This window comes from Pongo pygmaeus, chromosome 19, assembly GCF_028885625.2.
Source record: "Pongo pygmaeus isolate AG05252 chromosome 19, NHGRI_mPonPyg2-v2.0_pri, whole genome shotgun sequence".
In the NCBI taxonomy this organism is placed as follows: domain Eukaryota; kingdom Metazoa; phylum Chordata; class Mammalia; order Primates; family Hominidae; genus Pongo; species Pongo pygmaeus.
The window spans coordinates 504,731-526,578 of record NC_072392.2 but is presented as its reverse complement, the minus strand read 5'-3'; the positions used below and the strand labels follow the sequence as shown (position 1 = coordinate 526,578).

General features: G+C 49.8%; 3 protein-coding genes across 7 annotated transcripts in view; 2 read left to right on the top strand and 1 right to left on the bottom strand.

The window, feature by feature from the left end:
- The window catches only part of TLCD3A (TLC domain containing 3A), a 12,564-nt gene extending 8,763 nt beyond the window's left edge, over nucleotides 1–3,801 (bottom strand). For 2 of the 3 annotated variants that reach the window (XM_054459699.2, XM_054459701.2), the window contains exons 1-2: nucleotides 1,157–3,801; nucleotides 795–878 (exon numbers count right to left, since the gene is read on the bottom strand). In XM_054459699.2, the coding sequence (XP_054315674.2) occupies nucleotides 795–878; nucleotides 1,157–2,043 (971 nt within the window). In that variant the 5' untranslated portion in view covers nucleotides 2,044–3,801. The remainder of the gene's footprint in view (nucleotides 1–794; nucleotides 879–1,156) is intronic. The other variant, XM_054459700.2, reaches the window with a different exon arrangement.
- Nucleotides 1,587–21,719, top strand: LOC134738701 (mucin-2-like). Its single transcript, XM_063656037.1, has 4 exons — nucleotides 1,587–1,709; nucleotides 11,643–14,150; nucleotides 20,528–20,561; nucleotides 21,584–21,719. Exons 2-4 carry the CDS (start codon nucleotides 12,887–12,889, stop codon nucleotides 21,717–21,719), a joined length of 1,434 nt encoding a protein of 477 aa, XP_063512107.1. The 5' UTR covers nucleotides 1,587–1,709; nucleotides 11,643–12,886.
- The window catches only part of VPS53 (VPS53 subunit of GARP complex), a 182,179-nt gene continuing 181,937 nt past the window's right edge, over nucleotides 21,607–21,848 (top strand). For 2 of the 3 annotated variants that reach the window (XM_063655698.1, XM_063655697.1), the window contains exon 1: nucleotides 21,608–21,848. In XM_063655698.1, the coding sequence (XP_063511768.1) occupies nucleotides 21,762–21,848 (87 nt within the window). In that variant the 5' untranslated portion in view covers nucleotides 21,608–21,761. The other variant, XM_063655700.1, reaches the window with a different exon arrangement.

Sequence of the window (21,848 nt, the reverse complement as noted above, 5' to 3'; positions counted from 1 at the left end):
TTCAGGCTCAGCAGGTGAGAAGCAGGACTTGGCAGAGCCCACAGGAGAGCAGGGCCTGGAAAGGCCGTTCAACTTTCCTGCACATCCGACTGTGGCCCTTCAACTTGAGAGAAAGTGAGTGTGATTCTAGCGAGACCGGTGGGGAAAAAAAGGCTTGAAATAAAAAAGCAAAAGCACCACCATTGCCCAGGTCTAAATACTGTACAAAGTAGACTATTCTGGTCTTAATTTATGATTTGTTTCACTGGAACTGCAGATAGGTGCACATTTCCTGACCTGCCTCCTGGACTGAGCTCTAATAGACATACAAGTCCGTGTTTTAGGCGCTGGGAACCTCTCAATCACCTTTGGCAAATCTGCAGGAAAGACAAGAGCGGCGTTTGCGTGGAAAGGGGTGGTGGGTTTGTTCCTTTCCATGGGGGGGCTCTGCTAACCACACTGGACGTATATTAGCCAATGATGCTCCAGAGTGAGAACCCAGGGAAACCAACTACAGGAATCAGAAGCCGCACTCCCAGTCGCAAACGCTTCCACGCTCATCTCTTCCACGGAGGACCTGGATCCCTGGCTCACACCGCCTGAAATCAGACTCCGACTCCGTCGTCCTCCCTCGTTTCCGCGGACTTTCTCCTACGCTGGGGGAGCTCGAAGACTCCGGAGAGGAAGAAGGAGCCCATTGTGGCGCCAGCTTTTCCCATTAGTCAGCTATCTAAGCGCGCGTGCTGAGAAAGAGCCGGAGCCCGCGAGCTACTGAAATGTGACATTTGCAACGAGCCCCCGGCCCGGGCTCTTACCTGCCGGTGATCACGTCGTCGCAGGAGCGAACGATGACGATCCCCGAGCCGGTGGCCAGCGCGGCGTGCACTGAGGAAACCAGCCTAGCGCGGGCGGGGAGGAAAACAGCGCGCTCGGTCCCGTCCGAGGACCGCGGAGAGCCCAGCCCAGCCCTTCGGCCGCCGGCAGATGTGGGGAGCGGGCTCCGCAGACTCCTCGGCCTTTTTCCCGCCCCGGCCCCGGCCCCGCTCCCGCCAGGGGAGGACGCGGAGGGGCTTCGGGAACTCGGGCCGCCGGGACGCGCAGGGAGCAGCCCCCCGGCTTCCCGCCGCCCCCCCTTTTCCGCCCCGGGCCCCGGGGGGCGTCTCGGCGGCGCCGGTACCTGGTGCTGATCATCACGCGGTCGGTGCGGCTCCATCCGGGCTGGGAGCGGCGCAGCGCCCAGGTGCAGAGCGCGAAGAGCCCCGGGAAGAAGAGCGCGCCCCAGGCCAGCGTCAGCAGCATCGGGGCTGCGGGTCCGGCCGCCTCGCTGGCGCCGCGTGGCTGGGTTCGGCTGGGCCGCGCGATTCCAACCCTCCGCCTCCGCCCCGTGCCCGTCCCCGTCCCCGTCCCGCCTCCGCCCCGTGCCCGTCCCCGTCCCGCCTCCGCCCGGCGCTGGCCCGACCCCTCTGCGCGTGACCAGGCCCGGCGGCCGCGATAGGGCGGGGCGGGGTCTCTCGCGGTCCCTGGGCCCCGAGGGTTCCCCGGCGTCCCCGGCGGGCGCGTGGGCGGAGGCGGAGGCGGGGACCGGGGCGCGCGCGAGTTCCGAGTCCGCCGCTCCCTCCCGGCTTCTGTTCCGTCAGCGGACGCGCCCCTCCCCGAGCTGCTCTTCTCGCCGGCCGCGGGCGCGGGGCTGGGCTGGGCGCGGGGCGGGCGCGGGGCCGAGGAAGCCACAGGTAGGAACCCCCGCCCGGGTGGGCGCGGCGTGCGGGGAGGGAACGGGGCCTGTGGGCCTGGGTTCGCCGGGCCTCGCCCACCAAGCCCCGGTGCTTCTCGGCGGGAGTCTGGATGGTGCGGCCTCGCCCCGCACCGCCGAGATGCCTTTCCCGGTCCCGCCGGCGGCTGCTCTCGGAAAGCAATGAGGGGCCCGGGGCCGCCAGCAGCCCCTCTCCACCCGCACCGGGAGGCGGACTGCGGGGGCTGCGGGCTTCTACTGCCTCTCGGCTTTGGATCTATCCGGAGACACCATCCAGAGGCTTCGCGACTGTGGTGGTGTTCACAACGTGTCATTATTTAAAAGTATCGGGGTCGGGCGCGCCTGTAACCCCAGCACTTGAGGAGGCCGAGGCGGGCGGATCACTTGACGTCAGGAGTTCGAGACCAGCCTGACCAACATGGTGAAACCCCGTCTCTACTAAAAATACAAAATTAGCCAGGCGTGGTGGTGGGCGCCTGTCATCCCAGCTACTCTGGAGGCTGAGGCAGGAGAATCGCTTGAACCCGGGAGGCGGACTTGCAGTGAGCCGAGATCGCGCCACTGCACTCCAGCCTGGGCCACAGAGCCGGACTCTGTCTCAAAAAAAAAAAAAAAAAAAAAAAAAAGTTACCGGGACAGGCGTCTAAACTTGAATGAATTGGAATACATTTCATTTGTGCCAGGCACCAATCACATGGATGAAGACAGTAATTTCAGTATCATTGGCTTCTGTCCTTTAGGAACTTCTAGCTTTATTTTGCTTTGGTCTGTGTCTTCCTCAGCTAACAAATGTAAGGGGTGGGAAATACAGTTCATTTATGTTACTACAAATGAAAGGTATGACGGGTCTCCTCTGATCACCGTCACGCAAAATGCTGACCAAAATCCCATATGAGGACTTCGGAACAGCTGGGCGCGGCTCTCTGGGCCACGATTTGCTGGTCTATGAAATGAGAGGGAGGCTGGGTCACTAGCTCTTTAACGGTCTTCCAGCTCTAGATTCTTATGAGTCTATGACTTTTACAAAGTGGCAGATGATTTCTGCTAGATGCCAGTTAGATTACTTTAACATGGCAGTTAGTGATGTAGGAACTGGTGTAGAGTGAGCACAGCTTTTGTTTTTTTTCAATTTGGATTCATTCATGATGGAGTCTGAAGATGTTTCTCAGGTTTAAAAGGTAGTTTTCCTTCAATGGTAGTATCAGTTACTAGGCTGTGACCTTTTGGAATGAATGTAGCCTCTAACATCTTCTTATATGTGGTTAAGAAAAGGGACTTAGCCAACAGGAAGGTGGCAGACAGCCTCAAGAAAAGCCTCAAACTTCATCCACTTAGGGCAACATCTCTAACTCCCAAATTCACTGCTGACATACTCAGTGAAAGGAGAAAGCCACTTCAAGTTGGTCCCAAGGTATCTGACAAATGCGACGCTCTCTGTATTTTCACATTTGCTTGTGGACAAAACCAGCCACCTGTGAACTCTCCATTCTCTGCAGGAAAACGACTCGGTGCAGTCCACTGTCTCTCTCCTAAGCATTTATCACAGTGACCCCCAGCGCCAGCGTTTCCAGAGAGTGACAGGTGGTTACAAGTCCTCCCTGCCTTCCCTCCTTAAAGGGAGCAGCAACTTGGGACTGAGTATGCTGGCACTTTTAAGTGGTGGGAACCAGTCTCCCCCTACACAAGAAGTTGTAAGGCATCTTTATGAATTGAAAACAAAACAACAGATGTTTCATGTATAGAAAATAGCAAGTAAAGGCCGGGCGCAGTGACTCACGCTTGTCATCCCAGCACTTTGGGAGGCCAAGGCGGGCGGATCACGAGGTCAGAAGATCGAGACCATCCTGGCTAACATGGTGAATCCCCATCTCTAGTAAAAATACAGAAAATTAGCCGGGCGTGGTGGTGGGCGCTTGTAGTCCCAGCTACTCGGGAGGCTGAGGCAGGAGAATGGCGTGAACCCGGGAGGCAAAGGTTGCAGTGAGCCAAGATCGTGCCACTGCACTCCAGCCTGGGCGACAGAGCAAGACTCTGTCTCAAATTAAAAAAAAAAAAAAAAAAAAAAGGAAAAAAGAAAATGGCAAGTAAAATCAGTTTCAACACCATGCTCAGTGAGGTCACCAGACTGTTTATGTTGAATCACCATAAAGCTAACAAGCAGAAACATGAACCTTAGCTTTTCAAGCGATCAAACTCCTGTCGGCAAATGATAAGGCCAAATGAAAAACACGGAGCCTGGTTTACACAAACTTCTCATCCTTCAAAAGTCTTGAATCAGCTGTTTCCTTCTCTAAGAAGGTTTCCAGGTCTGCCTTTGCGTTTGGGTAACGAGCCTGTTGTTTTCTTATTTGTATGTTTCTCCACCAGACTGTTAGGTCCTAGAAACAAGGACTGTGTCTTTTCATTTTGTTCCCCAAGTGAGGCTGGCACATTCCAAGGGTGCAATACCTGTTTCATACTTTCCGAAGCTCATGCCTGTTGAGTACTTACTATTTGCTGGGACCTATGTCAGACGTTTTGTATACATTGTCTCATTAAATCCTCACAACAAATGTTATTCTCACTGTGTGTGTGTATATGTATCAGCAAAATGAGACTCAGACCAGAGCAATTTAAAAATTGCCCCAGGTCACACTGCTGGTGGTGAGCTGGGATTCAAACTCAGTACTTTCTGCCTTCAGTTCCATGTGCCAGATGACTATACTGCCTTCAAGCCTGATAAGCAAGGAGGGAATAATAATTTTTCACAATATAGTTTCTGATGAATACTGTTACTAATTATTCACTCATAAATTTGTATGGTGAATTTATGGGCTCTGATGCTGCCATGAACACTATTCTATGTTTATATGTAACTTTACAAATTTTCAAAGCACTTTCACATGTATTATCTTCCCTGGGTCTCGAAATAACCCAGTAAGGTCGGCTAAACCTGTTATTTCCATGTTACCCATGAAGAAAGCGAAGTGCAGGGTGGACCGCTGACTCGCCACCCTGTGAAGGGACAAGGCTCAGGTTAGAACCTGTGGATTCGTGTTCCAGGGTCATTTCCACTACTCCATGCTGTGGGGCTGGGGTTTCACCAGTTTGTCATTACGCTGCTTGTGTGGGTTTCCAGAGTGAAGTTTGGGCTACTTAATGCCAACATAAAACTCACTTACCAAATGTAGACTGTCGCCCCCTTGAACAGAGAATTTATAAAGCTCCGCATTCTAAAGGGCTACGGAGGGGTTTATTCTGCCATGAAAGCCTGTGAGCCTGCCTTTCCATCTCCTCTCCCCCATTGCTCTGGACCCCACTCGCTGTCATTAGGGAGTGGGACACAGCATGAAAGCATGTGGACCTGCCTTTCCATCTCCTCTCCCCCATTGCTCTGGACCCCACTCGCTGTCATTAGGGAGTGGGACACAGCATGAAAGCATGTGGACCTGCCTTTCCATCTCCTCTCCCCCATTGCTCTGGACGCCACTCGCTATCATTAGGGAGTGGGACACAGCATGAAAGCATGTGGACCTGCCTTTCCATCTCCTCTCCCCCATTGCTCTGGACCCCACTCGCTATCATTAGGGAGTAGGACACAGGGACTCTCCCCATATCTGCTTCCTGGTTTCTTCAGCCTTAAATGGAAAATACCGTATTTACTTGTAAAATACTTTGTGAGTTCTCAAGTGAATGCCATTAAGATATGTGATGTGCGGGCAACTACCCTTGATCAAGGGCCTTTTCCTCCTATCTGGGAAAATCATTTACATGAGAAAGAAGTGAGATCATACATGAAGCGCCTCCACATAGTGAGCTCCAGAACCAAAAGGGAACTTAGGGTTCTCTGTCCGCTCATCCACTTTAAAAGTCCTAACACAGGCTGGACATAGTGGCTCACAACGGTAATCCCAGCACTTTGGGATCCGTCCAGGGTGGGTGGATCAGTTGAGCCCAGGCGTTGGAGACCCGCCTGGACAACATGGCAAAACGGTGTCTCTCCAAAAAAAAAAAAAAGCCAGTTGGGTGGAACCCACCCCAGTAACTGTAGTCCCAGTTACGCAGGAGGCCGAGATGGGAGGATTGCTTGAGCCTGGGAGGCAGAGGTTTCAGTGATCCCAGATTGTGCCACTGCACTGCAGTCTGGGCGAGAGAGCAAGAAGCTGTCTCAGATAAATAAATAAATACCCTAACAGAGAAGGTGGACATCTGTTCTGAGATAAAAGTTGTTTGTGTAGAACCGTACTTCATTTCCACAGCAGGGACCATTGAAGCAGAGAGAGTACAGGAAGGACAAAAGGAGAAATGAAGAAATAGGAAGAGACATAGAAAGATACAGCACAGGGGGTGGGTACGGTGGCTCCTGCCTATTATCCCAGCACTTTAGGAGGCCGAGGCGGGAGGATCACTTGAGCCCAGGAGTTGGCTCCTGCCTATTATCCCAGCACTTTAGGAGGCCGAGGCGGGAGGATCACTTGAGCCCAGGAGTTGGATCCTGCCTATTATCCCAGCACTTTAGGAGGCTGAGGCCGGAGGATTACTCAAGCCCGAGAGTTAGAGACCAGCCTGGGCAACATGGTAAAACAAAAAAATGCACAAATTAGCCGGGTGTGGTGGCACGCGGCTGTAGTCCCGGCTACTCGGGAGGCTGAAGTGGGAAGATTGCTTGAGCCTGGGAGGTTGAGGCTGCAGTGAGCCATAATCATAGCACTGTACTCCAACCTGGGCGACAGAGTGAGATCCTGTCTACACACACACACACACACACACACACACACACACACACACACACACACACACACACACACACAACACGCCAGTATACACTCTTCGATACCGGAAGATAGACATAGAGATGAAGGGCCAGGCGCGGTGGCTCACGCCTGTAATCCCAGCACTTTTGGGAGGCCGAGGCGGGTGGATCAGAAGGTCAAGAGATCGAGACCATCCTGGCTAACACGGTGAAACCCCGTCTCTACTTAAAAAAATACAAAAAATTAGCCGGGCGTGGTGGCGGGCACCTGTAGTCCCAGCTACTCGGGAGGCTGAGGCAGGAGAATGGCGTGAACCCGGGAGGGGGAGGTTGCAGTGAGCCGAGACCGCGCCACTGCACTCCAGCCTGGGCGACTGAGCAAAACTCCATCTCGAAAAAAAAAAAGACATAGAGATGAAGATCTAAAGATTGGCACAACAACGGAACACAAGGAAAAGGTCAGACATGGAAAGGAAGGAAGGAGGCGTCCAAAGAGGAGAGCAACAGCCTTCTGCAGAACTTCATTCCCTTTGGCAACAAAAGCAGCAACAAAAGCCACACTGTGACTGAAGAAATACGGTTCAGAGAATGTGGTGACTTGCTCTTAGGACTTTGAGTTTGGCCAGAAAGAAGTCAATCACCCTGCTCTTATTTCTCCTTCACTTTGCCTGATCAGTTTAGCCCTGCCCTGACAGGTGTGTGTGCGTTTCTCTAGCAGACCACATGCCCCTGACGGTAGGGGCTGTCTGCCTGGGAGGCAGCCATAGCATAGCGCACTGGAGTTGGGATCCGAGAACCTGAGTTCCAGTCCACGCTCCACCACCCGGAAGCTGTGTGACCTGGAGAAAACACTTTGCCTCCTTCCCCAGTAAAATGGCCGTTCCTCCCTCTACCCTCCAGGATGGCTGGGAGAATTAAATGAGATCATATTTTCAAAACGTTAAACTGTGTGCTCCGCACAGGCAAGGGATTCTTGTTCTTTATACTGGATCCCCAAGGCATAACTCCCTGCTGTTAAACTTCTCAACAAGCACTTGCTGGATTACAGATTCCCTAGGTGGCCTTAGCCCGACTCCGGATGGCAGCTTCCTTGGTTTTATCTTAGATTCTTTGCAAGAGTAAACTGTGAGGCCAAGAAGCACAGCCACACCCCAAACACATGGTTTCTACAAACAGCGACCGCAGCTGCATGCTACACGGGAGACTCTGCTCTGATTCCTGCCGGTAAAAACCATAATTTACACAAGGAGCTGATGATGGAGTGCTGCTTTTATGTATTGCTGTGTATTTTTCAAAGCACTTTCACATACACGTTTCTTTTGCTATAAATGCAAAATCTGGCTTGTTTGCAGATAGTCACACCTATCTAAAAGCAAACGTTTCTAAACTCAGGTTTAAAAAATATTTAAGGGCCGGGCACAGTGGCTCACTCCTGTAAATCCAGCACCTTGGGAGGCCAAGGTGGGCAGATTGCTTGAGGCCAGGAGTTCCAGACCAGCCTGGGCAACATGGTGAAATCCCGTCTCTACAAAAAAAAAAAAAAAAAAAAAAAAAAAAAAGAGCTGGGTGTGATGGTGAGTGCCTGTAGCCCCAGGCACTTAGGAGGCTGAGGTGGGAGATCACCTCAGGTTGAGCCTGTAGTGAGCTGTGACTCCAGCCTGAGTGGCAGACTGAGACACTGTGTCAGAAGAACAAAGGTGGGGGTGCGTGCCTTACTCTGTTGCCCAGGCTGGTCTCAAACTCCTCGCCACCTTGCCTCCCCAAGTGCTGGGATTACAGGCATGAGCCACCATGCTGGGCTTCAGACCTACTAAATTTTGTCTGTGGCAAGCATGTCACACTTGTGAGGAAAAGAAGGACGAGGAAAACCACAGAAATGATTAGCCTTCTATTTGGAAAAAATAAAGTTAGAAGTGAAGTAACAGAATGTGTTTGTAGCATATATCAGAGTAAGGGTTAGTATCCGGAATAGTCAGAGATCTTACAAATTACTAAGAAAAATAGGCCAGATGCGGTGGCTCATGCCTGTAATCCCAGCACTTTGGGAGGCCGAGGCAGGTGGACGAGGTCAGGAGATGGAGACGCCTGGCTAACATGGTGAAACCCTGTCTCTACTAAAAATACAAAAAAATTAGCTGGGCGAGGTAGCGGGCACCTGTAGTCTCAGCTACTCGGGAGGCTGAGGCGGGAGAATGGTGTGAACCCGGGAGGTGGAGCTTGCATTGAGCCGAGATCGCGCCACTGTACTCCAGCCTGGGGGACAGAGAGAGACTCCGTCTCAAAAAAAAAAAAAAAAAAAAAAGAAAAAGAAATGATCCAAAAGAATTTTTCAAATGATACAAACTAGAAATACACAGAAGAAATATAAAAAGGCCCATTGAAAACTTTATAAGTAGGCTGAGCACAATGCCTGTAATCCCAGTGCTTTGGGAGGTGAGGCACGAGGATCACTTGAGACCAGGAATTCGAGACCAGCCTGGGCAGCGTAACAGGACCCTCTACAAAAACATTTAAAAATTATCCACGTGTGGTAGCATGTGCCTGCATTCCCAGCTACATGGGAAGCAGAGGTGGGAGGATCCCTTGAGCCCAGGAGTTTGAGGCTTCAGTGAGCCATGATCCTGCCATTGCACTCTGGCCTGGGTGACAGAGCGAGACCCTGTCTTTCAAAATAACACACACACACACACAACTTTATCAGTGAATCCTGAAAAGACTGAAAATATCCAGTGTGCCTAAGTATACAAGGACGAAAGCACTTTTTTACAGTGCTGGTAGAATTAAAATAATACAGTATTAGGCCAGGCGCAGTGGCTCACGCCTGTAATCCTAGCACTTTGGGATACAAAAATTAGCTGGGTGTGGTGCTGTGCGCCTGTAATCCCAGCTACTCGGGAGTCTGAGGCAGGAGAATCGCTTGAACCCAGAGGTGGAGGTTGCAGTGAGCTGAGACTGTGCCACTGCACTCCAGCCTGGGCAACAGAATGAGACTCCATCTCAAAAAATGTATATATATATAGTATTGTTTATAATAGCAAAAAATTAGAAACAACCCAAATATTTAGGAATAGAATAAATAAGTCTGGGTGTGGCGGCTCACACCTGTAATCCCAGCACTTTGGGAGGCCGAGGCGGGCGGATCACTTGACGTCAGGAGTTCGAGACCAGCCTGGCCAACATGGCGAAACCCCAACTCTACTAAAAATACAAAAATTAGCCAGGTGTGATGGCACGCACCTGTAATCCCAGCTACTCAGGAAGCTGAGGCAGGAGAATCGCTTGAACCTGGGAGGTGGAGGTTGCAGTGAGCCGAGATAGCACCATTGCACTCCAGTCTGGGTGACAGAGTGAGACTCTGTCTCAAAAAATAAAAATTAAAAAAAAGGAATAGAATAAGTAATTTACAGTATGTTCCAACTATGGAATACTCTGTAGCCATTAAAAGGAGAAATATAGCCGGGTGTGGTGGTGTGCACCTGTAGTCCCAGCTACTTAGGAGCCTAGGGGGTCAAGGTTGCAGTGAGCTATGATTGTACCACTGCACTCCAGCCTGGATGGCTAAGTGAGACCCTGTATTTAAAAAAAAAAAAAAAAAAAGGAGAAGCAGACCAACATATAGACAAGCCTCCTGAGTAGCTGGGATTACAGACATGTGCCACCACATGCAGCTAATTTTTTGTAGTTTTAGTAGAGACGGGGTTTCACCTTGTTGGTCAGGCTGGTCTCGAACTCCTGACCTCAGGTGAGTCACCCGTCTCAGCCTCCCAAAGTGCTGGGATTACGGGCGTGAGCCATCGTGTCCGACCAGGAGCTTAAATATATTTTAGGGACAAGATCTTGCTTTGTCACCCAGGCTGGAGTGCACTGACATGATCATGGGTCGCTGCAGCCTCAAATTCCTGGGCTTAAGGGATCCTCCCGTCTCAGCCTCCCAAGCAGCTAGGACTACAGATGCTGCCACCACACCTGTTTATTATTATTATTATTTTTGGTAGAGAGGAGGTTTCCTTCTGTTTCCCAGGCTTGTCTTGAACTCCTGGGTTCAGGTGATCCTTTCGCCGCCTCAGCCTCCCAATAAGCCATCACACCTGGCGTTGAACAACATATATTTAGGAAATATAAACTTTCTTCTTTTTTTTTTTGAGATGGAGTCTTGCTCTGTTGCCCAGGCTGGAGTGCAGTGGCACGATCTCGGCTCACTGCAACCTCCGCCTCCCGGGTTCGAGCGATTCTCCTGCCTCAGCCTCCCAAGTAGCTGGGATTACAGGCGCATGCCACCACACCCGGCTAATTTTTGTATTTTTTTGTTTGTTTTTTGTTTTTACGGGGTTTCACCATGTTGGCCAGGATGGTCTCGAACTCCTGACCTCGTGATCCACCCGCCTCAGCCTCCCAAAGTGCTGGGATTACAGGCGTGAGCCAGTGCGCCCGGCCCCAGGAAATATAAACTGTCTACTGATTTCCTGAAGGAAAGCTAAAATAAGGTTAGCTGAGCAAAATATTCTGGGCTGGTGAAGGGAGAATGTAATTTACATATCAGTGATTGCCAAATTACGGTGATGAAGATCATACCTCTTGTCAAAATACTGCGTGTAGGAGGTTTATTCACAACATTTTTAGGTTTAGCAGAGAGAAGCGTGGGCTAAAAAAAAAAACATTGAAAAGTATTCCATGGCTTGCAGTGAGCCGAGATCGCGCCACTGCACTCCAGCCTGGGCGAAAGAGCGAGACTCTGTCTCTAAATAAATAAATAAATAAATAATCCATGAAACGGCCTGGCACAGTGGCTCACACCTGTAATCCCAGCACTTTGGGAGGCCGAGGTGGGTGGATCACGAGGTCAGGAGATCGAGACCATCCTGGCTAACACGGTGAAACCCCATCTCTACTAAAAATACAAAAAATTAGCTGGGCATGGTGGCGGGCACCTGTAGTCCCAGCTACTGGGGAGGCTGAGGCAGGAGAATGGCGTGAACCCGGGAGGCAGAGCTTGCAGTGCGCCGAGATCGCGCCACTGCACTCCAGCCTGGGTGACAGAGCAAGACTCTGTCTCAAAAAAAAAAATGTATATATATGTATATATGTATATGTACATATTATATATTATATATATGTATGTTCCATGAAACATCCTTCATTAAAACTGCATGCAAAATGCTAAGCAAATGTGTATTTTTCCAGGGAAAGGATCTATGTAGAGTTCTACAGCTCCTCCAAGGGGTCCAGACTCAAAACAGATTAAGAGCTACTGTTGTACACGAGGAAGAAGCGTGGCAGCTGAAGATCCAACTCTGGGAATGCAGGAAGAAGTGGAGTCAAAAAAACAGGTTATGGAAGATGCTTAAGGGTTTTAGATGCGATGAATTAATGTTAGCTACATTATAATGATTGTACTAGTTAATGTCAGTTTTGTAAAAAGTGTTTTTATAGTTGTTGGCATATATAAAACTTGCACAAGAGGGTTTATTAATTTGGCCTATATAATTATTACTTCCTTGAGTAAGGGAAAGGATTGCTTTAATATGAACCCAATGTAGCCAATGGAAAAGGTTTTCATTTTAAAAGCCTTTGGGAGATAGCATGTGTAAATGGCCGTGGGAACAGGGGAGCTGCTGAAACTAGCTGGAAATCATGACCGGCTTAGCAAGAATGGGCATGCAGAGAACCAGAGTACCAACCCAAACAAAACTGGTGTCCAGGATACAGGGAGGGCTCAGAACCATCTGAATGTCAATCAAGAACAAATGCCAGGCTCCAGCAGATTCAGGAAATTCAGGAATCAAGGACAGTGAAAGAACCAGTCATCGTGAAAAGCCACGTACTAGAAACAGTCCATAAAGAAGCACCAAGAGAACATTTTGAGCCGATTTCAAGTGGAAATTAAACCCTATTCCTCCACTACAAGTTGGCCTGGGACCTTGTGCCACCCAGAGTGATGATAGGATCTAAAGGTGATTGCTTGGGAAGCCTGGGGGTATTTTGGAAATGTGTGGGAGGTATTGTTGCTCTGTCAATGTTGAGGAAAGGTGCTACGTGACTGGCATTTAGTGGGCATGGACCAGGTAATTCAGACGTCCTGCAATTCTTTTTTCACAAGCAGTTTCACAGAAGGCTCAGCTATTTTGGAGAAGGTCCTTACAGAGAGGGAAGCTTATGTGGAAAGATACTGTCTTGATCTTATGAAAGAACATACTTTGCACAGTGTCTACTCAGTATATGACAGTGCAGTTACCTCTGCGCTCTGACAACAAGGTTGCAACTATAACAGGATATTTGAGATTCCTTTTCACAGAGTTATTAGCACTACATTGACAGAGACACATGAAATTTAGAGATCTCACTGAATTTCATTAACAAAGGCTGTTTTAAAATTTCTATTTCTAGACGGTATACGTAAAGCATTTTTTGGCAAGGTGGGAAACGTTATGAAAACTCCTCATGTGAGGTTTGGTGTTATGTTTCCATCTTACTCTGGTGTTTCCTCAAGGGGTGCCACACAACTCCCTCACAGCCTACTGTATACTCCCTTCCAATCCATCCTTCCCATATCCCACACAGCCTACTGTATACTGCCCTCCAATCCATCCTCCCTATCTCCCTCACAGCCTACTGCATGCTCCCTTCCAATCCATCCTCCCCATCTCCCACACAGCCTACTGTATACTCCCAATCCATCCTATCTCCCTCACAGCCTACTGTATACTCCCTTCCAATCCATCCTCCCCATCTCCCACACAGCCTACTGTATACTCCCCTCCAATCCATCCTCCCTATCTCCCTCACAGCCTACTGTATACTCCCTTCCAATCCATCCTCCCCATCTCCCACACAGCCTACTGTATACTCCCAATCCATCCTATCTCCCTCACAGCCTACTGTATACTCCCTTCCAATCCATCCTCCCCATCTCCCACACAGCCTACTGTATACTCCCCTCCAATCCATCCTCCCTATCTCCCTCACAGCCTACTGTATACTCCCTTCCAATCCATCCTCCCCATCTCCCACACAGCCTACTGTATACTCCCAATCCATCCTATCTCCCTCACAGCCTACTGTATACTCCCTTCCAATCCATCCTCCCCATCTCCCACACAGCCTACTGTATACTCCCAATCCATCCTATCTCCCTCACAGCCTACTGTATACTCCCTTCCAATCCATCCTCCCCATCTCCCACACAGCCTACTGTATACTCCCCTCCAATCCATCCTCCCTATCTCCCTCACAGCCTACTGTATGCTCACTTCCAATCCATCCTCCCCATCTCCCACACAGCCTACTGTATACTCCCAGTCCATCCTCCCCATCTCCTACACAGCCTACTGTATACTCCCTTCCAATCCATCCTCCGCCAACTCCCTGAGAGCCTACTGTATACTCCCTTCCAATCCATCCTCCCCATCTCCTACACAGCCTACTGTATACTCCCAGTCCATCCTCCCCATCTCCTACACAGCCTACTGTATACTCCCAGTCCATCCTCCCCATCTCCAACACAGCCTACTGTATACTCCCAATCCATCCTCCCCATCTCCCTCACAGCCTACTGTATACTCCCTTCCAATCCATCCTCCCCCAACTCCCTGACAGCCTACTGTATACTCCCTTCCAATCCATCCTCCCCATCTCCTACACAGCCTACTGTATACTCCCAATCCATCCTCCCCATCTCCCTCACAGCCTACTGTATACTCCCTTCCAATCCCTCCTCCCCCATATCCCTCACAGCCTACTGTATACTCCCTTCCAATCCATCCTCCCCATCTCCTACACAGCCTACTGTATACTCCCAGTCCATCCTCCCCATCTCCTACACAGCCTACTGTATACTCCCAATCCATCCTCCCCATCTGCCTCACAGCCTACTGTATACTGCCTTCCAATCCATCCTCCCCATCTCCTACACAGCCTACTGTATACTCCCAATCCATCCTCCATCTCCCTCACAGCCTACTGTATACTCCCTTCCAATCCATCCTCCATCTCCTACACAGCCTACTGTATACTCCCTTCCAATCCATCCTCCCCCAACTCCCTCACAGCCTACTGTATACTCCCTTCCAATCCATCCTCCCCATCTCCTACACAGCCTACTGTATACTCCCAGTCCATTCTCCCTATCTCCTACACAGCCTATTGTATACTCCCAATCCATCCTCCCCATCTCCCTCACAGCCTACTGTATACTCCCTTCCAATCCATCCTCCCCCATCTCCCTCACAGCCTACTGTATACTCCCTTCCAATCCATCCTCCCCATCTCCCTCACAGCCAACTGTATACTCCCTTCCAATGCATCCTCCCCATATCCCTCACAGCCTACTGTATACTCCCTTCCAATCCATCCTCCCCCATCTCCCTCACAGCCTACTGTATACTCCCTTCCAATCCATCCTCCCCATCTCCCTCACAGCCGACTGTATACTCCCTTCCAATCCATCCTACCCATATCCCTCACAGCCTACTGTATACTCCCTTTCAATCCCTCCTCCCCCATATCCCTCACAGCCTACTGTATACTCCCTTCCAATCCATCCTCCCCATCTCCCTCACAGCCTACTGTATACTCCCTTCCAATCCATCCTCCCCATCTCTCTCACAGCCTACTGTATACTCCCTTTCAATCCCTCCTCCCCCATATCCCTCACAGCCTACTGTATACTCCCTTCCAATCCATCCTCCCCATCTCCCTCACAGCCTACTGTATACTCCCTTCCAATCCATCCTCCCCATCTCTCTCACAGCCTACTGTATACTCCCTTCCAATCCATCCTCCCCATCTCCCTCACAGCCTACTGTATACTCCCTTCCAATCCATCCTCCCCATCTCCCTCACAGCCAACTGTATACTCCCTTCCAATGCATCCTCCCCATATCCCTCACAGCCTACTGTATACTCCCTTCCAATCCCTCCTCCCCCAACTCCCTCACAGCCTACTGTATACTCCCAGTCCATCCTCCCCATCTCCCTCACAGCCTACTGCATACTCCCAGTCCATCCTCCCCATCTCCCTCACAGCCTACTGTATACTCCCAATCCATCCTCCCCATCTCCCTCACAGCCTACTGTATACTCCCTTCCAATCCATCCTCCCCCAACTCCCTCACAGCCTACTGTATACTCCCTTCCAATCCATCCTCCCCATCTCCTACACAGCCTACTGTATACTCCCAGTCCATTCTCCCTATCTCCTACACAGCCTATTGTATACTCCCAATCCATCCTCCCCATCTCCCTCACAGCCGACTGTATACTCCCAATCCATCCTCCCCCATCTCCCTCACAGCCTACTGTATACTCCCTTCCAATCCCTCCTCCCCCATATCCCTCACAGCCTACTGTATACTCCCTTCCAATCCATCCTCCCCCATCTCCCTCACAGCCTACTGTATACTCCCTTCCAATCCATCTTCCCCCATCTCCCTCACAGCCTACTGTATACTCCCTTCCAATCCATCCTCCCCCATCTGCCTCACAGCCTACTGTATACTCCCTTCCAATCCATCTTCCCCATCTCCCTCACAGCCGACTGTATACTCCCAGTCCATCCTCCCCATCTCCTACACAGCCTACTGCATACTCCCAATCCATCCTCCCCATCTCCCTCACAGCCTACTGTATACTCCTTTCCAATCCATCCTCCCCCAACTCCCTCGCAGCCTACTGTATACTCCCTTCCAATCCATCCTCCCCATCTCCCTCACAGCCGACTGTATACTCCCTTCCAATCCATCCTCCCCCATCGCCTACTAAAGGCCACAGTCTCCAAGGTTTTGTTTTTACTTTTAAAGTATTAGAGACTGAATTTCTGCCTCAGACGGTGAAATTTCAAGGTAGAAAAATGTTTTCTGTGAAACTTTGTCATCACTATCCCCTACCCTACAGCAAACAGGAAGTTGGGTCTTGTTTTTGAGACAGAATCTTTCTGTGTCACCCAGGCTGGAGTGCAAAGGTGCGATCTCGGCTCACTGCAACCTCCGCCTCCCAGGTTCAAGAGCTTGTCCTGTCTCAGCCTCCTGAGTAGCTGGGATTACAGGTGCCCACCACCACACCCAGCTAATTTTTTCTATGTATGTATGTACGTATATATGTTTTTATTTATTTATTGAGATGGAGTCTTGCTTTGTCGCCCTAGCTGTAGTGCAGTGACACAGTCTTGGCTCACTGCAACCTCCGCCTCCCGGGTTCAAGCGATTCTCCTGCCTCAGCCTCTTGAGTAGCTGGGATTACAGGCATGCGCCACCACGCCAGACTAATTTTGTATTTTTAGTACAGACAGGGTTTGTCCATGTTGGTCAGGCTGGTCTCGAACTCCCGACCTCAGGTGATCCACCCGCCTCGGCCTCCCAGAGTGCTGGGATAACAGGCGTGAGCCACTGCGCCCAGTCTGGAAGTTGTTTTTTTTGAGCCCAGCTCATTTGTGAAAATATCACGTGCTCCTGATTTTCATACCCAAATTTCTCATATCCATAAACTTCCACATTTTATTTCTGTCAGAAGTATACAATCTCTTTCTAGATTTCCTCCTCCTGTCAAAGGTATTTCCTTCTTTTGTTTAACATAAATGAATCAATCTAGTCTGTTATTACTTAAAGAAAATTTTCAAAACCCAGTGTGTCAACCTATCTCTCTGCTCTTTTAACTTCCTTTACTTTTTTGTACTGCATAACTCTCTTAAACTCAAACTTATATTATTAGTAGCTTATCTGCAAAGAGGGAGAAGGGGTATCATGGAGTTGGGAGCTCCAGAGGAGGGAAAGGTTTTGGGTCATGGGGGAGTGCCATTGAGAACTGACAATGGATGCTGAGAAGGACAATCAGAATCAGTGGAAATAAGACAACAGGAATTTGTGCTGAACATGGTCACCCTGGTTTCATGATTCTCCACAACAATGTGGGAAGCTCAGAGGCAAAGAAAAAAAAAACAACAAAAAAACAGAGAGACCAGGGCTGCTGGCAGGCATGGTAAACCTGGTCATGCCTCTCCTCTGCTTACAGTCCGTCAGAGGCTTCCCATTCCTTCAAGAAGACCTTCCAGATCCTTCACCATCTGGCAATGCCCATTTCTCCAGCTTCCTTGTGTATCACTCTCCCCTTGGCTTTCAATCTTCCATCACCCTGGCCGACTGCCTTCATACTCGTGGCTTTTGCACATTCTGTTCCTTTTATCTATGTGTTATCCTCACTTCCAACCCTTTGCTTCAGCTTAAAAATCACTTCCTCAGAAAAGCCTTTCCTGGCTGGGCATGATGGCTCACACCCATAATCCCAGCAGTTAGGGAGGCCAAGGCAGGCGGATCACCTGAGGTCAGGAGTTCAAGACCAGCATGGCCAACATGGAGAAACCCCGTCTCTACTAAAAATACAAAAATTAGCTGGGTGTGGTGGCGCATGCCTGTAATCCCAGCTACTCAGGAGGCTGAGGCAGGAGAATCACTTGAACCTGGAGGCAGAGGTTGCAGTGAGCTGAGATCACGCCATTGCACTCCAGCCTGGGCAACGAGAGCGAAACTCCATCTCAAAAAAAAAAGAAAGAAAGAAAGAAAAGGCTTTCCTGACCCCTAATCCAATCAGAACTCTAACCATATAGTCTCTCAACATGTGCTTTACTTCTCTTTTATCAGATTTATCACAATTATATGTTTATTTGTACAAATGCCCTTTTCACACATAGAAATAGCTCTGTGGAGGCAGGCATGTGGTCTATTTTGTTCACTGCTGAATATCCGGCACCCAGCCTGAGCACCTGTCACCAACAGGAACAGGTGTTCAATAAATGTATTGAATAGGTTAATGAACGGCAGGAAGACAGGTATACGGCCTTAGGCAAGTTTTTATTTTGTTGCTTGTTTTAACTAGATCTTCATCTCCTATCTGTTAGATGGGGATAGTAATAAAAACTAACAACCTCAGAATTGCTGTGTGAATTAAAAGAGACAATGCATGTAACATGCTTCGAATGGTGCCTGTCATATAGTAAGGGCTAGGAAATGTTCCTTCTTATAATCATCATTAAAAATAAGCTCTGTGAGCAAACAGAACTCTCATACATTGCTGGTAGCAATGTGAAAGTGATATAGCCACTTTGGAAAACAGTTTACCAGTTTCTTAGAAAGTTAAACACAGACATATCATATAACACAGCAATCCCACGTCTACATATTTACCCAAGTGACATGAAAACTTATGTTCACACAGAAATCTGTACATGAATGTTTATAGCAGCTTTATTCATAATTGCCCAAAACTGGAAAAACCCATATGTCCTTCAACCAGGGACTAGATAAACAAATTGTGGCATGTTCATGCAGTGGAACACCAGCAACAAGACATGAACCACAGGTACACACAACAACATGGATGAATTTTAAATACTTTATGAGAGATGAAAGCAGCCAGACAGAAAAGGTGTCATACTGTATGATTCCATCTATATGATATTCTGGAAATATCAAAACTATAGGGACAGGCCAGGCGCGGTGGCTCATGCCTGTAACCCCAGCACTTTGGGAGCCTGATGCCGGCAGATCACCTGAGGTCAGGAGTTTGAGACCATCCTGGGCAACATGATGAAACTCCATCTCTACTAAAAATACAAAAATTAGCCAGGTGTGGTGGCGGGCGCCTGTCATCCCAGCTACTCAGGAGGCTGAGGCAGGAGAATCGCTTGAACCCAGGAGGCGGAGGTTGCAGTGAGCTGAGATTGCACCACTGCACTCCAGCCTGGGTGATAGAGCGAGACTCCGTCTCAAAAAAACAAAAACGAAAACTATAGGAACAGAAATCAAGTCAGTGGTTGCCAGTGGATGGGGTGAAGCAAGAGGGAATTTGGGGGAGTAATGAAATTGTCCTATAACTAGATTGTGGTAGTAGTTACATGGTTATATACATTTATTTATTTTGTTTTATTATTGTTTTATTATTATTTGTTTGTTTGGAGATGGAGTCTTGCCCTGTCACCCAGGCTGGAGTGCAATGGCGCAATCTTGGCTCACTGCAACCTCCACCTCTCGGGTTCAAGTGATTCTGTGCGCCACCACGGCCAGCTAAGTTTTGTATTTTTAGTAGATAGAGACGGGTTTTACCATGTTGGCCAGGCTGGTCTCGAACCCCTGACCTCCAGTGATCCGGCAGCCTTGGCCTCCCCAAGTGCTGGGATTATAGGCGTGAGTCACCACACCCAGTCGTTTATACACATTTATCAAAACTCGTCGCATCATAGTTGCAAGAGTAAATTTTACTGTATGTAAATATCTTAATATTTTAAAGGAAAAAAAAGTCCAAAATAGCTACCTTTTCCTTTTAGGAAAAGGCATCCATATTTTCTGAGCACGAAAGAACTACAGGCTCATTGTAGACATTTGGGAAAATGTACAAATGATGTACATTCGTCACGTGCAGAAAAGTAATATTTCCTTGCTGTGAGTTTTATTGGCACAGAATACACACAAAGCTGGGACCATGCTATGCATTTTTTAAATGAAATTATACATTTTGCTTTCTGAAATATATTGTGCATATTTTCATGTCATTAATTTTCAAAATCATGATTTTATGAATCAATAATATTCTATGTTTACTTAAGAGACAGAGTCTCCCCTTGTGGCCCAGGCTGGAGTGCAGTGGTGCAAAGAAATCATAGCTCACTGCAGCCTCAAACTCCTGGGCTCAAGCGATCCTCAGTGGTGGGATGAGATCTAGACCCCTGCTATTCAGTCTCAGAAAGTCAATAATTCCCTGCCTCAGCCTCCTGAGTAGCTGGGGCTGCAGGCCTGTGCCACCGCACCAGGTTCAATGTATATTTTATTTTGTCTTTTTTTTTCTTTTTTTCAATGTATATTTTTTAGCATTCCTTTGTTGTTAGAAATTACATTGTTTATATAATTATTATTTGTCAATTAGAAATAAAAGAAAAAATCATACTGCTCCTATTTTTTACTTTGAGCAACTCTGATAACAACAACAAAAAGTTCAGTGGGGCCAACGCGTGTCCCTCCTGGAGTTTCCCGGTTCACCTGGTGGAGCGGGTCCTCCTTGGGCTGCAGTTCCCTCCTTGTTTTCAGTGTCTGCAGGAAAGGTGGCGCCACAGGGTGATCGGTGATCTGGCTTATTTGTTCCTTTGTGGGGGTAAGGGCTGGGCACCCCACTATTTCCTGTATTACCAGCTTGAATTTGCATCGCGCTGTTAATGTTTAATCTTCTCCACATACACGCAGGGTAGTAATTTGTTCCAGGTCACACAGCTTATCAATGGTGGACTATTCAGGACTTAGATCCCGGATATTCAGCCTCAGTAAACGTCTCCCCAGCTCCAGGGCGCTGCGTCATCTGGCTTTAAAAAAACGTTTCTGGCCGGGCGCAGTAGCTCACGCCTGTCATCCCAGCACTTTGGGAGGCCGAGGCGGGCGGATCACGAGGTCAGGAGTTCGAGACCAGCCTGGCCAACATGGTGAAACCTCGTCTCCACTAAAAATACAAAAATTAGCTGGGCGTGGTGGCAGGCGCCTGTAATCCCAGCTACTCGAGAGGCTGAGACGGGAGAATTGCTTGAACCCGGGAGGCGGAGGTTGCAGTGAGCCGAGATCGCGCCATTGCACTCCAGCCTGGGCAATAAGTAAAAGACTCCGTCTCAAAAAAAAAAAAAAAAAAAAAAAAAGACGTTTCTCCCCATAAGGAGGCTGCAGTCACCTCGAAAAGCTTCTGCGCAGAGCCCGGCGCACGGGGAATTTCTATCGCGTGGGTACTGTCCCGTCCTACGAATGTCCTTGGCGACACCGCCACTTGCCAGCTGGGATCACGTCGCGCCCATGGCCAGGGACACCTGCTGCCACTGACCGAGGGGGCCCCGGGAGCTGAGGGGTCGCCGCTGCGCCGCCCGCGGAGGCTGTGGGCTTGGTTCGCGACGCCGCCGGGCTGACTTTCATCCGGGCGTCCTGCTGGAGGCCAGACCCTGCCCCAACCTCGGGGTCCTCAGTGGGGGGCGCGCCTTGGGGAGGGAAGAGGCGCCGCCATCCTAAGGACGCGGGGAGGGCACGCGGGGCCGCCGGGATACAGTGTTGCCCGGGAGACACGGGACGTGACAGGAACGCCGCCAGTCTCAGTCCGCCGTGATCCCACAGTTCCCCGGTCCCGGAAGTGCCCGGCCTCCCGGAAGTGCCGGAGCGGCTGACGGAGCGGCTGACGGAGCCGGGCTCACCAGATCGCTGCCGCGAGAGGGTTGCTGTGCTGGGGCCTGGGTGGCGGCTGGAGGCCTGAGTTGGGCCCGCGGCGGGGGTCGGCAGGGGGCCGGGTGCAGGAATGATGGAGGAGGAGGAACTGGAGTTCGTGGAGGAGCTGGAAGCCGTGCTGCAGCTCACGCCCGAGGTGCAGCTGGCCATCGAGCAG

Coding starts and splice junctions, on each gene's coding strand:
- LOC134738701 (XM_063656037.1), top strand. CDS start 12,887: ATGAAAACTCCTCATGTGAGGTTTGGTGTTATGTTTCCATCTTACTCT. Junction 14,151..20,527: donor CATCTCCCTCACAGCCTACT/GTATACTCCCTT, acceptor CCTTGTTTTCAG/TGTCTGCAGGAAAGGTGGCG. Junction 20,562..21,583: donor GTGGCGCCACAGGGTGATCG/GTGATCTGGCTT, acceptor GTGATCCCACAG/TTCCCCGGTCCCGGAAGTGC.